The 17726-nt window shown below is 40.7% G+C and overlaps 1 protein-coding gene across 8 annotated transcripts in view; it reads left to right on the plus strand.

Moving 5' to 3' along the window:
- PDE1C (phosphodiesterase 1C) overlaps nt 1-17726 on the plus strand; it is a 582509-nt gene that overhangs the window by 555968 nt on the left and 8815 nt on the right. For all 8 annotated transcript variants that reach the window (XM_032304733.1, XM_032304734.1, XM_032304736.1 and 5 more), the window contains one exon: nt 7978-8046. In XM_032304733.1, the coding sequence (XP_032160624.1) occupies nt 7978-8046 (69 nt within the window). The remainder of the gene's footprint in view (nt 1-7977; nt 8047-17726) is intronic.

A 17726-nucleotide genomic window follows, 5' to 3' on the forward strand; every position in this document is an offset into this window, starting at 1 on the left:
GTGTGAATGGATAACTCAGCTCATCTCAGCCTTAGACTTTGTTGCTGTTCCGCTGGATTTGTGAGAGGTGTCTGGACTGATACCGGGAGTGTTTAACAAGACTCAAAAGAGGGAGGCAAGCAGAACCCAAACCCCCAAACTCAGTCCAAATCATGCCAAATAAGTACTTCTTTGAGGGATAAGGAGGAGATTTCTGGGTGTGTTCTAAGAATGCTCCTCCAAGAGGGAAGATGGTAAAATGTACTTATGTTTGTTTTTATAGCGGTGAGAGGATGTACTTCCATGATGTAAAATAGCTCTCTAGCAGATAAAAAGCAGGTTGCAATTTGCATTTGTGTATCACAGGGCAAGAGAATGGCCATCCATTCTGAAGAAGAGTGTTTTGTTCCCTATGATACTGGTTTGTATGAAAACAAACTATTCAAATACCATAGCATCACACCTCGAAATGCAAAAATTATTCCTCAAGATTCATGTAAAACAGAAATGCTAAACTGCTCTCAATAAACTCAAGATGTGTTTCTTGTAAATCTTTATTGCACAGATGAGGCTGACAGTCTGTCGATGTACAATTTCCCCCATCATCTAGTGATGAATAAGTACCTGTATGTTCTTCTGATTACCAAATAAAAACAAATGAGTTAATCTCTTGGTTGGAATTTGAAAAATCAAATGCCGTTTTTTTCTTTCTTTGCATGTTTTCTGCTGTTGTCTGTGTTCTGTCCCAGATATGGGGCTGCCCAAGAGCTCACTCAACCATCTGTCTCTTTTGTATTCCTCCGAACGCCACGTAATACCCATACCAAGTGCCTTTGCCTGCACCCTTGAAGCTACACAGGAAAGCTTGACTCATGTCATCTTTTCTGAGGGACAAGGTGGATGGGTTATGAAAAGCTCCTCAGGGCTTAAGAAGTGTCAGCATGCATGGAATGAAGCTGGCCTCCATATGTTTCGTTTTCTTCTGGGTACAATGACATGGTTTGACAATCCCGTGATGCCAGTTTTCGAATTCCGGGCTTTTCATCTTTCTTTCTCTCTTGAAGGGCCTACCTGGCAATATTTTATTTCTCTCCAGCAGTGGACATGAGGGGTCTGGCTAGGGAATAGCATTACCCCTGTTTGTGGGTGTACTAGTGATTCACATCCAGGATGGCACCCAGCCTGCCTCCTTCTCACTGGCCACGAAGAGGGACTTGTCCAGCAGAGAGGATGCGTCTGACACAGATAGCACCCCCTGCCCAGCCACCTCCCTATGCTGTTTCTGTATAGAACCCCACTGGAATATTCCCCTCACAAAGAGGGCGGTGACAGCTCTCCAAAGGGGCTGTGTTTGCCATGCATTGAAACATATTTTTAAAAATTCTTTTTCTGAAAACTGAAACAGAACTTACTCATGTTTAAAAACAGAAAACAGGGGCGCCTGGGTGGCTCAGTGGGTTAAGCCGCTGCCTTCAGCTCAGGTCATGATCTCAGGGTCCTGGGATCGAGTCCCGCATCGGGCTCTCTGCTCAGCAGGGAGCCTGCTTCCTCCTCTCTCTCTCTCTGCCTGCCTCTCTGCCTACTTGTGATCTCTCTCTCTGTCAAATATATAAATAAAATCTTAAAAAAAAAAAAAAACAGAAAACAGAATTTAGTAAAATTAAATTCACCTGTAATACCCTATCCAACAATCATTCACTGTCAGTTCTTTCCTCATTTCCATATGGTTTCTGCTTTGCAGAGGCCATACAGTGCTGTATATTTATTTTTGTGTTTTGGTTTATTCACATAACATTGGGTTATAAGCACTGTCCCATTAAAAAAAAACACCCTCTTTATTAATATAATTTCAGTAGCAAAATAATAATTCACTTGGCTCTAGCACAGTTTGCTTAACCAACTCTCTGCTGTTAGACAATTAAGTCACACATATTTCATGTTTATTTACTTATTTATTTTGCCACTGTAAATAATATAGCAGGGAAGTTCTTTGTATATAAGGCTCTGTTGCATTTCTGAATATCTCCATTGGATGAATTCATAGATGTACAGCTACAGAGTCAAAGCTTGTGAACATTCGCTTGACTCGTCATTTGCTGGCCCAGTTCCAAAGCATGTTCACCTATTAAAACAGCTATATCTAAAGAGCATGTAGTGTTGCTTGTGAATAGCTCTTGTAGTTTTCGTCATTGATCTCTGTGATGAACAGAGATCTGGTTATAAAGCAGGCACGGTATCCCAGTGGGTGTATGGGGCAAGAAAAAAGGAATATGCGGTGCTAATTGATATACTATTGGAAAATGACTCTTGGGGAAGTATGGCTGGGTTTGAAGCCCCCCAGACTCCTTCAGTGATGCCCCAGCCCTGAGCAGAATGTAGGCTTCTCTTAATGCTCTTGTGTCAAGGATGGGAAGAGGCAGAACTGGGGATTTGTCCCAAGACAGCAGGCAGTGCCTTGTTGCCTTCTGCTGCACCCCAAGTGGAACACAGAGGTGTTAGAAGATGTGCTGAGCTGTAGAGATCAGAGGTTGTGGGTATCTCAAAGGCAGACATTGCAAAATGGTAAAAGAAGGGGATTGAAAATGCCCAGTAGGGTGATGAACACTTTTCCTACTTCCGTCTTTCAGCACCGCCCCTGCCCGTGGGATCTGTCTGCTGGCTTGTAACAACATTCCTGCTGTTGCCCCATTACTAATGATGACGCTCAATCTCAAGGGCTCTTAAAATACCCTTTCCCGGCAGGCTTGGCGGTGCTCACCCTGTTTTGCAGAAGGGAAATGATTTGTTCGACATCAAGCTGCGTATCCCTGGGGTTTACTGCTAACCTCTCGGTCCTGAGTCTTAGGTGTGTGTATCTGCCCCAAGGTCAGTTGTCACTTCCATCAGTGCCCTCTGCTCCAGACACTTGATGAATTGGTTTCATTGCCCTTTAGCTGAACCAACCAAGGACATTAATTTGAAATATCTGAGAGCTATGCGTTTGTCAAAAGATACTTCCAGTCACACAGGCTGCAGTGATGACATTTCTGCCCCGAGCTGACTGATTGGGTTGTTTATTCTTTGAACATTCACATGCCGTGGGTCAAGGACAATGTGATCTGTGACCTTAAAATGCTTATCTTCCAAAGATGACATATTAGCGACTCTACACACGCACAAACACACACCCCTTTCTTTCTAATATGAACTAATAATAAACACTGTATCGCACAGCAGTTTGCTAAGCACTTGTACGTGTGAACTCTGACTTGATTCTCACAATTGTATCCTGAAATGAATGTTTCTGAATTTTTAGAGATGAGGAAAATGAAACTTGGCAATGTCAGCCCTGATGTAGTTGTTTACTCATGGTTTCATTTTACGTACTTCATTTATAAAATATTTTGGAATTCTAAAATCACATCAACGTCATCAATTTTATTTTTTTATTTATTTTTTTTAAAGATTTTATTTATTTATTTGACAGAGAGAAATCACAAGTAGTCAGAGAGGCAGGCAGAGAGAGAGAGAGGGAAGCAGGCTCCCTGCTGAGCAGAGAGCCCGATGTGGGACTCGATCCCAGGACCCTGAGATCATGACCTGAGCCGAAGGCAGCGGCCTAACCCACTGAGCCACCCAGGCGCCCCTATGTCATCAATTTTAAAAAAAATTTAAGAATGCAGAATAAAATCAGGGACAGAAAGGAGCTAGCGTAGATGGAGTAAACCATGGTAAATGTTAGTGTGTGGTCATGCAGGCTGAATTGCAAACCCCCCCCCCCCCGCCAGTTCCCAGCATTATATCATAAACTGGATCTGAGTTTCCTGGAAACCTAAATAAAAATGAAAAGAAACCATGTAAAAGATTCACATCATCTATGAGGATCAAGCATCAAGCACCTTGGTTGTTCAGAAGCAAGAGGGCTTGCCCTGACGACTGAAATACCATTGTTAGATATTCACTGAGTGTGTGTTTCTCACTCATGGCCACAGAGCAAGCTCCATGGGGAGACTGAGAAATGCCCATGCCTGGGCCCCACTCCAAACCCACTAAACAGCATTTCTGGGGAGAAGTGCCTGGGTATCAGCATATGTTCTTTACAACTCCCCAGACAATCCTAATGTGTAGCTAGGATTGAAAAGCCCTGACAGTGAGTTCCCAAGTCACTCACAGAGGAGCATCCCAAGTAGATTTCTACAATAAATCCCAGAGAGGGTTCTCTGAGTCCCAAGATGTTCTGCTGGCGCGGAAGAGTAGGGCACAATTTGGAAGCTGATCTGGACTTAGACTAGATCTTCCAGCTAGTGTCTCTGATGTTTTCCTTGGGAATGGGAATGAGGGAAGGGGTAGAGTTTTAGAACACAAAACTTACAGAAGTTGAATATTATTTCCACAAATGGAACTGTGAGTCAGGTGTAGGTAATTTGATGGCTGCGGCGTGGAAAATGGTTTCAGGAACAAAACTTCAATGAATAGGGAGCCAGTGGGAGGTTGACTCAGACCCTAAGCACCCATGGTGGTCCATGATGTCGCCTAAAGGGTTGGGGAAACTGCAAACAGGTATTTTATATGTCTCCACCTGCTACCTGTTTTTGACTCATGATTAGGAGAGGCATGGATGGTTTCTCCCTTTACCTGACATATTGGGAATTTCATCAAGCACACAGAGAAACTAATTCCCTGTCTAGAGGGCTTGTAGTCTTACTGTTCCACTGTGCAAGGCTCCCAGAAGTTCAGCACCTGCAAAGAACATACCAAGGGAATGAAAAGGTGCCAGCCTCAAGAAAACTGTAGACATTTAAAAGATCATCGTAGGTGATTAAAAAAAAAAAGAAGAAGAAGAAGAAGTGCACCAAGCATTTCTATGAAATCACCTGGTACTAGGGAATGTTTCTACAAATAATAACACCGGAAGCTTCAGTCATTCAGTGCTTTGCAAGTTTTCAAGCGCTCACATAGGCAACATTACGTTTGATCTCCCAGGTTCACAAGAGTATCCTGGAAAATGGATAGATGGATATCCTGGAAAGAGTATCCTAGAAAGTAGAGTGCCATATTTTCCAACAGTGAGACAAGAAAAAGGAAATTTCTTTCACGCACAGTTTTCCAAGCCTGCCTGAAGATCAGAATCACCTGGGGGCATTTGTCAAATATCCAGGTCCTTCAGGAAATCCTGGTTCACCAGTGCTCAGTTGGGCTTGAGAATCTGGTTTAGTTTTTCCTTTTTATTAAAATTATTGTTTAGGTTTTTCTCATCCTTAGGCAAATTTAAGATAACTGCATTTGAAGGAATTCTGGGTAAGGGGTTAGTCAAAAAACAGCAAGAGTCTTGGGGAAAAGTTTCTCTGTCTGAAGGATCCTGGCTTAGGGATTGCCCCAGACACTCAGTAGCTTTCTGCAAATTGTTTAAACTCATTTTGTTTCCAAATTCCACAAAATGGGAATTATTTTACCATCAGAGAGTTAGTATCGGAAAAGATAACTAATGTATATTTTAATGTCTATAGCCAATATGGTGCTTAGAACAGAGTAATTACATGATGGGCAGCATCACTATTACTAGTAATAGCATCACTAGTAATAGCATGACTATTACTAATGACCAAGTGGTCAAATTGTGAATCCCCGCTATGAATAAAAAACCTGAACCCAGGCTCCATCCTAAAGCAATGGTTCTCAACTGAGGGCTGTTTTGCTCCTAGGGAATATTTATCATCGTCGGAGGTCCAGAGGACATTTTTGATGATCTCGACAGGGGAAATGCTACTGACACCTAGTGGTCGAGGCCAGGAATGCAGCTAAACATCCTACTATGCACAGAACAGCCTACTCCTGTGGCCCAGGTGTGCTGCTGCTGAGAAACCCTATCCTAAAGGGACAGAGAGACAAGGACAATGTTTCGTGAGCAGAGGATAAATGCTTTGAGTTTATAGCGTCCCCGTGTAAATGCAGATTCAGTGGAACCCAGAGGCAATTGTCGTGGATCAGAAGGGGCTCTGGACAATGTCAGAAGCATGGATCTGCATCCTGGTATTACCCCTGATCAGGGCTGACTGTGTAGGATATGGTATGAATCGGACCCACTGGAGTTGTGCAATAAGGCAGCCCTGGACCTGACCCAGAGCATCACTTTGGGCAAGTCTTTTTAACTCGGGTGTCGGAGACACCTCATTCTGCCAATGGTCATTAGACCCACCTGGGGAACTTGTTGACAGGCAAACTTCTAGCTCTGTTCCCTGGATATTTCACTTTAGGAGACTCAGGAAAGGACCCTGGAAGCCATATTTATAAAAATTTCCTCAGGGACTTTGAAATCACGGTCATAGCCAGGTTTGGGCTCTCTGATTTCCCTGCCTACTCTGATATTCAGGGCATATACAAGACCTGACAATGGAGACGTGAAGTTCTGCCAGATGTAGCTTCTCTCACCTCATGCACATTAACCATTTTTGTGGCTCTGAGGTATTTGGATTCATTTTGTGTTTTCTATTTTTACTATTAGTCCTCCTCCCACTATTAACACCACTCTCCCTACTACGGCCAATAATAATAATAATGATAATAAACACAGAATGTCAAGCATAGTACCCTGTTCTTTAAGACTAAAATGAAGCTGTCTCAAGCACTATCCTGGGGGTAGATCTCCACATCTCACCAGTGACTCGGGTTCACTTCCAGCCCCGAGTTCCTGCTTCCTCAGATGTAGATCAATCCACGGGTCATCTTGTCATTTTTACCCAGGACTGTGGTGACTCACACAGTTTCTCAATGAACACAACCTCCATAGACCCCAGGCCTGTCTGTGCCAAGTAGACTTTACAAAAAGTTTGCATAGGGTCGGGGACTTGTAACACGAATAACCATAAATCATGTGTATCTTCTGTTTAAGAATTCTCTCTGTACTTCTGCCGGGCTCAGACTCCAGGCGTCTGCCATGTTGCTGGCTTCCGAAATCCAGGCCTCTTTTGCCCCACTGTGGATGGCAAAATAAAGAAAGAAATGAATGAATGAGTAAATAATCTTTGTATACATGTATATATGTAAGATATATGTGTATCTATGTGAATGTGTTTCGATATGTGCATGTCCGTGTCTATATAATATGTATGTGAACATATGTGTGTATACACTCAAACACACACACTTACTTACACATTTATGTAAATGTTCTTTTGCACAACAGCTCAGCCCTCCCTTCATTTTGCTCTCCTTCCTGATCCTCACTCCGGGGTCTGCCTTTTCACTCCCTCAGGACCCATAAAACCATTTGTATGAACAGAGATAGATAATCTGTTCCCTGTGGGAGTTCTGATGCCAGGAGCAGGGAGCTCACAGACCCCGATAACCCAGCATTTGTGTAACCTCCTGCACACTCTCACATACCAAGGTCCCTTTCATGCTCACCAGAACACTTGGAGGTCACTGTGTGATTTCCCTCCTTGTGCAGATGAAGACTTGAGCTTCCAAAGACTCACGTTAATTGTGTGAGGTCCAGCAGAGTGTAAAGGCTATATGGACAACCCCTAGCCCCACCGCTGCCCATGCCCGATTCCTCGATTCTAAACTGAGAACTTTCCCGTCCACAACAGCAGATCTTTACCCTGGACGCACATGAACATCATCTGGGGGACTTTAAAAATACTGATGCCAGAGTTCTGCCCTAGTACAATGAAGACAGAATCTGGGGGTGGTGCACGGGCAATTGTATATTGTATATTTAGATCCACTCCCTTGTGGATCTGAAGTGCGGCCCTCCTCCATGGTGTGTTGGTCCCCAACATACCAACCTACCAACTAGGAGACCGAGAGCCACCATGCGCACAGAAGTAAAGGCTGAGCTCCTGGCTCTTTTGGGCCACGGGATGCATGATGTTCCCATGAGCTCACCCAGCCTTCTCCCAAATGTTGTTTTCAGACCCAAACATTTGGATCATTTGATAGTGTTTCAGATGAGCATTTCCCGTCCAACAGGTCTGTCCATGATCCTGCTCTTCCTTACCCCTCTTTTCCTCTTTCCAGGCACAAAGAAGCGCTCTCATGGCTCACCAGCCCCAAGCACTAGCTCCACAAGTCGCCTCACCTTGCCAGGTGGGTAAATGGCACCACACCATCATCTTACCATTCACAGGGAACAGAGAGGACTGGTTTCTCTGATGGATGGGGACTCTGGCCCCTTATCTCTCCAGTCCACCCCATGTTATCAGAGAGATTTTGCCTCTGTCATCAACATTTGTAATATTCCTTCAGGGACGAACATAAGGTACCCATAAGTGGCTCATAATCTTTCCTGCTCATTGATGGAAAGAGTAGAATCTTGTTCTTTCTCGATGTTCGTCTGGACATGCTATGGAATGTTAATAATGCTAAATGTTAATAATGCTAGCAATATGGAAGAACTTCTTTGAGAGGCAGATGGTACAGGGGAGGGAGTATTAGCCTTTGTGAGAGACTTGGGTTCAAATGCCAGCTTTGTCTTGTTCACATTGTGCAAGCTCACTACACCTACTGAGCTTCTCGGACCTCTGCTGCTCATCCGTCTGCGTGACAATAAGGATTAGAAGTAATGCTTGTAAATTCAGCATAGTACTGACTTTTGGATAATCTCTACTACTGAAATATGGAAGTAATGTACGGTCTGTATTGGGTATCAGCTGACATTTACCAGAAATTTTTAAGCATTCATGATGATCCTGTGTATTTACTATTTAATATGAGGGGCACCTGTTGGTCATTTCATCTCCAGGTATAGGCTTATTTTCTCTACCATAATTTGGTTTTTACAAGTAAAACTTGGAGGAACACATTTGTTTTGGAGGGAGGAGAGGTCATAAACAGAGACACTGGCAAATTTGAAAAATAACAAAAATTCTAAGAAGGAAAAATGTTAATAATGCTAGCAGTTGGAAGAACTCATTTGTTTAGGAGGAAGGAGAGGTCATAAATAGAGACAGTGGCAAATTTGAAAAATAAAAAAAGTTATAAGAAGGAAAAATGTTAGTAATACTAGCAAGAGGAGCTAACCAAAATTGCCTGTCCTTCCAGTCTTTATTAAATACTTTTTTTTTCCTAGATTGGAATCATATTCTACATAGAATTTTGTTTCCTCCCTTTTAAAACTTACTATTACATTATAGTTTCCCTGTGTTATTAAATATTAAGTAATATATCAGAAACTAACATTTTGTATTATACCACAATTTATTTATATATTCATTGATAAGTTTGGCCTTTATGTAGCTTATATTTTTGTTATTATAAATAACCTTATATTCCTGTGCAAAAATCTTCTTCCGCGTCAGTATGGATTTGGGATAGATTCCTATAGGGAGGATTACTAGCTCAAAGAATTTATATGTATTTAGGTTCTTGACACATTATTGTCAAAGTGATTTCCAGGAAGGTAGTAGTATTTTATACTTTTCGTGGTGAGTTTTCCTTTCACTATGCTCTTGCTAATGCTAATATTAACACTTGACCAATCTGATAAGAGAAAAAATTATATTCATATGCACTGTGCATCCATTTTACCATTTTAAAAAAAGAATCTCTTTTCTAATGTTAATTTGTCATTTTGCATTTCTTCTTTTTGGGAATTGCTGAATTTCATCCATTCTGAGAGGGACAGTGCCTTGCATTTTAGTCCCTCTGCAGTAGGAATGTCTTGCAAGCAATGTTGTGCTATAACTGAACGAGCAGCATTGTTTTCTTGGTTGTACATGAAATAATACTTCACTTTACAATCAGTGGCATCTTGGATTAGATGAAATATAATCTTTATTTGTTTGCTTTTTCATCTTCCACTTCTGTAGCTCCCCTACCGTAGTCCAAAAACTGGACTCCGTGTCCACTGAGTAGCCCTTGAGCTTTCTTGTCACTGTCACTCTACCTGGAATACTCCTTACCCTTTTCTTTTTCTGGATAATTTCTCTTTGTGGTCTTCCCAAATCATCTAGGTAGAATTAGTAGTGACGTATAATGATTTGCTTGTAAATCTCTTTACCCATTTACAGGTGGCTTTTCCAAGGTGGGACTGTCTTTTTTTTTTTTTTTTTCCCCCAGTGCCTGTCACGGTGACAAGCATGCATTGGTTGCTCATTAATGTCTATATGACTGGGTATGTGGGTGTGTGTGTGCGAACTACCCAATTTCATTTATGACCGTATAGAAGGCAAACACCTTCAGAAAAGACTCTTTCAAACTTGGAGATGTACTAACTATACTAACTCGCTTTTTAGTATTGATAGGACCTTGCTCTGTGGTCTCTGGAAGCCTCTTTCATCTTGTTCCTGCTTGTGGTTTTGGTGTTTTTAGGACTAGAGACATTAGGAGGAAAACAGCTCCAAACCAAACAAATGCAGTGTGCTTTGATGGTGTTTGTTTTTCTCTGTAAGGTTATAACATTCCTGGGTCACATGGCACCTCTGACATCATTCTGGACAGCTGATCTGGTTCTCACCGGCTGTGCTGGGGGCCTACCGTTGGCCTGCTAGTTTTCTAAGGCTTATGAGTCAGAGTTGCAGCCATCTCGTCTTTGGCCTTAGTGTGTCAATTCAAACTGATCCTAAGTTGGGTGTCTTAGGCACTGAATTCTGACCATTCCAAACCCTGTAGAAGTGGAGTGGGTAGTTCTCAAAGCACGTCACATAATTAACTGTGCTTTGTCTAGCAGATACTCTTCACAACACTCATTACAATGGTCAGCTTGCTACTTCTTCCTATCTCAGGAATACCATGTTGCCTCCATTGACTCAAATGCTTCTCCCACAAACTCTTGGTGTGGGCTGTCACGCAATTTAAAATATCATGTTTAAGGATAGTCAAAGAGCCAAACAGAGGGATACTAACCCTTGAAAAACAATACAATAAAATTATTCAGAAAAAAACCCCAAGAACAGAGGTATGCAAAAGAAGCCATTTGAAATCTAAAATTTAAAAAAGCAAACAGGCATGTAATCATTGGAACTTGGAAAAAGAAAGGGAAAAACAATGTGAAACACAGCCAAAAAGAGAATTAATGTTGTCCTTAGGACTTAAGAGCAGGGAACCAAGACAGGAAACCATATCAAAAAATGAAAGAACATGAACCATAAGACTTTTAGAAGATTATACAGAGATAAATGTTTATGACCTTGGATTAGACAGTGATTTCTTAGATATGACGCCTAAAACCCAAATGAAAAATGTATAACACAACTTCATTAAAGATAAAAATTCTGTGTTTCAAGGGACACTATTAAGAAAGTGGAAAAGAAGTCCACAGAATGGAAGAATATATTTGAAAATCATGTATCTGAAAAGGGTCTAGTATCCAGAATATGTAAAGAATGTTTATAAATCAACAATAAAAAGATAAATAACCCAATTGAAAAGAGGAATGAGGATTTAAATAAACATATTTCCAAAAAAGATACAAATGGAACATGAAAAGATGTTCAACATCATTAGTCATTAGGGAAATGCAAATCAAAACCATAATGACATACTACTGTACATGCGCTAGAATTGAGACAATAATAGTAAGTGTGACGATGATGTGGAGAAATTACTAGCCTTGTACATTGCTCCTGGGGATGTAAAATGGTGCAGCAACTTTGGAAAAGAGTTTTGTAGTTTCTCAAGAAGTTAAACATGCAGTGACCAAATGACACAGCAATTCTGCTCCTAGGTATATTCCTAAGAGAACTGAAAAGATATGTTTACAAAAAAACTTATCCACAGATATTCAAAGTGGTATTATTCATAATAGCTAAAGAAGTGAAGAGAAACTAAATGTCTACCAAGTGATGAATATATAAACCAAATGTGCTAATCTATATAATAGCTTTTTTAAAAAGATTTTATTTATTTATATGAGAGAGCTCGAGCTGGGAGGGAGGCAAAGGGAGAGGGTGGGGCAGACTCCCTACTGAGCAGGAAGCCTAATGTGAGGCTCCATCTCAGGACCCTGAGACCCTGACCTGAGCTGAAGGCAGATGCTTAACTGAATGAGCCACCCAGGCGCCCCCATACAATAGAATATTATCTACTACCTATCTAAAGGACTGAAGTATTGATACATTCTACAACATGGATGAACCATGAAAACATTTGCTAAGTGAAAGAAGCCAGGCACAAAAGGCTGCATATTTTATGATTCATTTATGTGAAATATACAGAATAGTCTTACCCAAAAGAGAAAATAGATTAGAATCTTGAGGAGAGAGAAGAATGAAGAGTGAATTCTCATGGGTATGGGATTTCTTTTCGTAGTGATGGAAATGTTTTGGAATTAGATATGGTGATGGCTGCATGACCCTGCAAGTATGGTAATTGAACTGTACACTTCAAGTGATGAATTTTATGGTATGTGAATTATATCTCAATAAAAAATGAAAGCATGGAAGATAGATAAATAGCTCTAAAGACTCACCTTAGGTGGAAAACGCAGCTCAGCTGCCATGCCTAAATAAAACCAAATGCTTATCTAATGCTATTGTGTGAGGTTGCCAAAAATTAACTCAAGAATGAGAAATTCTTTAATGTCACGGGAAGCTGGCTATATTCAAGCAGGTCACTTAAAATAAAGTGACAACCAAATAATGGCAAAATTTGCATTGGTAATAGTAGATGCCAGAAGACAATGAAAATGTATCTACCATGTGTTGAGGGAAAGTAAATCAATATATAATAACTAAAACAGTTCACTTATTAGTTATGAGTGAAGGGAAAGTAAAAACATTTTCAGGTATACAATGACATGGTTTACCAACTGCAGACTTCATTAAAAGAAAGATTAAGGGATATACATAAAAAAAAAAAAACAAAGTGTATCTTCTTGCATCTTGAGATACAAGAATAAATGGCATACACACAAGTAAATAAAACATTTTGGTAAATTTGAGCAAATAGTTTAAAAAAATAATGTCCAATTTCTGTGTTAAAATAGGAAACGGAAGCTTACAGCTGGAAAGAGGCTTATTCAGTGGAATGTTAAGGACTGCTAGAATCTATTTTGTGTTTGGGCAGAATTTTGTAATTTTGTAACTTTTTAACACAAAGGATCATCAATAAAATAATTGATATATACCCTATAACATTTAAATGGGGGAACTGAACAACAAAGGGAATATAAAAATGTATCAACTTAATAGAAGACAGAAAGGAAGAAAAGGAATAAAGAATGATTACAAAATTAGATGGTAGAATCAAATACAAAACAAAACGAAAATTAGGTAGTAGAATGAAGTCCAAAAATATCAGTAATAATAGTAATTGCAAACGGCCTAAATTCTGGTATTAATATATGAGAGATTATCTTTTTTTAAAATTTTTTTATTTCTTTTCAGCGTAACAGTATTCATTGTTTTTGCACCACACCCAGTGCTCCATGCAATCCATGCCCTCTCTAATACCCACCACCTGCTTCCCCCAACCTCCCCGGCACCCCCCCCCCCCCCGCTCCCCCGTCCCTTCAAAACCCTGATTGTTTTTCAGAGTCCATAGTCTCTCACGGTTCACCTCCCCTTCCAATTTCCCTCAACTCCCTTCTTCTCTCCATCTCCCCTTGTCCTCCAATGTTATTTGTTATTTGTTATGCTCCACAAATAAGTGATTATCTGATTAGATAAGGAAAGCAAAATCCAGTTCTATCCTGCTTTTAAGTGCACACCTTTAAGAAAAACCTACAGAATGAAAGTTTGCTAACATGTTGCTAAAGAAATTCTATTCGAAATAAAAAGGCACTTCTTTGAAAAACTTGTCCATTTTAATATCTGTTCAGCAGTCTGTTATATCAATGAGCCAAAGAATGTTTCATCATTCTCCTGTTGACAGTTATTATTCATTTCTTGCTATTATAAACAATGCTTAATGTACAAGAAAAGCAAGTTGCAACAAGATGTATACCATCTAACACAATTTATATTATCCCTTAAAACAAGCAAAAATATTAGCTATTTAACAGATGCATACAAATGCAATAATTGAGTGTTCATATGCACAGGGATATCAAATTCTAGATGATGCCTTTTGTGTGATGGGGGGAAGAGAAGTATCCTGGAAGAGTGTACTGGGTACTTTAACTCTATTTGTGACATTTAATCTCCTTAAATAAACTTATGAGCTAATATGCAAAATGTTAAAATTTGATTAAATTATATTGAAAATACATGAGAACTTGACATTATTATTATCCAGACTTTTCTATATGCTCAAAATATTATGTATTAAGAATTTTAAGTGACAAACATATTGCTGTGTCCTAAGGCAGTTTTGTTTAGTTTCATCCACATAAACGCAATTTCACATATATTTCAGAGAAATTTAATGTTTTCCCTTTCTAACATATTGGGAGAGATGGGTGTTGGTATATGAGGATTCAGATATGAAGAAAGCCCGCTGGTAACATGCTTCAGTCCAGAAGCCACCACAGACCATTTCATTAAGGAACTGCTTGTGTGGCTTCTGAAATTATCAAAGGGGTCGTCCTAAAGCTCCAGCAACTGGGAAACTCTCCTGGGGACAGCACCTTGATCCTTTTTATATCTATAGCAAAGTGACTCTCATGTAGTAAAGTAATAGCACCTGCAGCTGATTTTTTTCTAGAACAACCTTCTACTATGCCCTATGAGGTCTGTGAACCCAATCACACTCCATGGGTGGACTGGAAATGGTGGAGAGCTGAGGAAACGTTGGCTCTCACTGGAGGAGTGGCCCAGAGCTTCAGCAGTACTCACAGTCATGACCACTAACGATGGTGCCTAGTCAGTGACTGACTTCTGAGCAGATTCCCCAGGGCGCCTCAGTCATGTCACTTTCTGGAAGCGATCCTTAGACAGAAAGGTATAGTACCATCACTTTTGCTGAAGCAGATAGCTGATGGCTCCTGTGTGCGTACGGCTGCTGGTGTGCACCCTAGTGTTGGCGTAGATGCAGCTCTGCTTCTGATCTCCATGCCTGACGTAGAAAGAGTCTGCGTGTAGAGATGCCAGCTGGCTTGCAATGACATTGTCGTGTGTCCTATTCTAGGGGACTACGGATAAAACGTCCATCCAGAGGCTTCCTCAGAAGAGAACTGACCAGCTCTGAGGTCTGAAGACATTTTAGGAAGCTTATGATTTTTTTATTATTATTATTAAACCAAGACCAAGTATTATGTGTATTATAAGTAATGAGTGGTAAACTTCAAAAAGTAACTTCCGATCTCCCTAATACAGGTTTTTAACAATAAGTACTTTGATTTGTATTGCACATCTATTAACTATCAGGGATAATGCTGGATTCTTAACATGCATGATCTTATTTAATCCTCATGACAACTCTCTAAGGAAGGTCCCTTATCTCCATTTCACAAATCAGGGAACTGGAGCCTAAATGGTAAGCAGCTTGCCGGAAGTTAGCAGTCAGCAAGGCAAGGCAAGCCCATGCTTTTTGCTTGAGTTTCATTGCTCCTGGGTAAAGACTGATGTCAAATAGTCCGTACTGTAACCACCTTCCTTACTCTGCCCGGGGATTAGACCAATTACCCCTGCACTAATTTTTCAGGTGCAGCTGTGGGTGCAAAGGGATCCTGCACTGTCTTTCAAGTGAAAATTCCATTGAGTGCTCTCTTTGTAATTCTTTTATCTTGAGTTCAGTTTGAGGGATGGCCGTTGTCATTCTTTCTGTAGATTGGATCAAAACTCATTTGTGACATATTGATTTAGCACTTTAGAGCTTCAGAAACCTGGTGAAATTTAGCTTTTCAGGCTTCTTCTAGGATAGGTCCTTGTAAGTATGAACAAAGGGCAGAGTTCCTGACTGAGCCTTACACTACCCATTTCATATGCACATGTGGACAACTGAACACATGGACGGAAAAAGCTTAAGGAGAAGACTTAGTTTTTCTCCAAGATATTTTTCTCATTTGAAACAGCATGCCTCACATACATTGGGTCTGCTGGGGCAAACAAAGAGAAAGAGCTAAACTGAAGATGATCCCTCCTTGAGAGAGGACTTTCTTGTTCTTTGTTTGATTAATTAAAATAGTCATTTATCAAATGGAACTATTAATCATTAAATGGTCAGGTCGCAGGGCATTGAATCGCCAGCCATTGTCTAAGAAGAGAGCTTGTTTTCCAGCCTACTTAATTGTTCCTCCTCTTTCACCTCTTTGTCAGAGGGAAAGTGGTTCGAACCCCATGCCTCAGTGCCTCTCCAGACTCCAGGAAGACCTGTAGAAACCAGCCGAGGTTGTAGTGTTTGTCTAATGCAGGTGTGTTCAGGCTTCAGACTGGAGACTTCGAAGGGAAGGAACTTGCTGACTCCCTTCCTGGAGCAACCCTGGGCAGCAAATCTGGGTATCAAGACATTGTGGAGGCAAGAAGGAACTCTCAGTGTCTGTAGATGCCGATCAACTTTGCCAGCTGGCGGTTATTCTAAGTGACTCATTTATTCTTTGGTAAGCAGGAGGTTTATGAAGGTTACCAAATGTGACACAGAGTAGTTCACTCATTCATTAAATATTTCTTAGCACCCCCTGTTAGCAGTTCTGTGAGTAGGTTCTGGGAATGCAAGTGTGCCGAATACCCTGGTGTGTAGCTAGGATTGATTATCTGTGGGGTAAAGCATAAAGAAGCATTAAAAAAAACCAGGGTGTCCTTGATTTAAGAATAGCTTCCAATGAAGGTTACTTGAAGAATGTTTATGCCTCAGCATAATAAATGCAAAGATTCCTAAGAAGCAAAAGTGCCCTTGTTATTTTCCCAGTTGCATCAAGATTAGAACACAGGGACTGAAACTTCTTTCATCCTGGTTGGTTGTCTAGTCACACTTCCTGTCCCAGCCAGGATTTCCAGCACTCATTCACATTCATGGTTAGGCTTTGTCCATTGTGATTGCATGAACATTCGTATTTGTACATTGTATAAATAGTTTAGAATGTGGGCTAGATGTTTTTGCTTTGCTTCAAAGGACAGTTCGTTCCAGCAAAGTGGTTTCCTCGGGTAGCGGATATATACGTCCATATATACATGCACATTTTGGATGATTAGTTTTCCGTGAACCAGAATGACGTGTTCTCTGCCAAGTGCTCACAAATAAATTTATTAAGTTAACCCCTTCATTGTTTGGTAAGGTCTTCCATGTAGTGATAGCCAGTTGTGCGGAGAATTATATGACTTTTCTACTCTAGAATAAGAAATCCATCAGGGAGGGCACCATTAAAAGGCCCTCAGTGAGGATCATTCACCCCTGTGCTATGGGATAATGGTTGCCACATACCATGTTCCTACCACATCCTGGCAGTCCACAAGTTTACAAGGTACTGTATATACATGATCTCATTTACATTATATACACATGATCTCATTTACATCCCCTTTAAAATCCTCACAGTACTGTGCATATTCTTCCCATTTTACAGAGAAACAAAAAACAAAAACAAAAAACCCAAGTTCCGGGATGTTTATCTCCTTAGAATCTTACAGGTAGTAATAGCTTAACCCAGTGATGTGCTATCCCAACCCAGCACATCACTGGGTTAAGCTTCTCTTGTAATAGTACCATACCACCTGTTCAATTCTTTTTTTCAATATTTTTATTTATTTATTTGTCAGACAGAAAGAAAGAGAAAGAGTGCACAAGCAGGGGGAGTGGCAGGCAGAGAAGCAGGCTCCCGGCTGAGCAAGGAGTCTGAGAGAGGACTTGACCCTAGGGTCCTGGAATCATGACCTGAACCGAAGGCACAAGCCAACCAGACATCCCTCATGGGTTCAATTCTTATCACAGATCTTAGCACATGGCCAAGGGTT

Source organism: Mustela erminea, chromosome 11 (genome assembly GCF_009829155.1).
Source record: "Mustela erminea isolate mMusErm1 chromosome 11, mMusErm1.Pri, whole genome shotgun sequence".
In the NCBI taxonomy this organism is placed as follows: domain Eukaryota; kingdom Metazoa; phylum Chordata; class Mammalia; order Carnivora; family Mustelidae; genus Mustela; species Mustela erminea.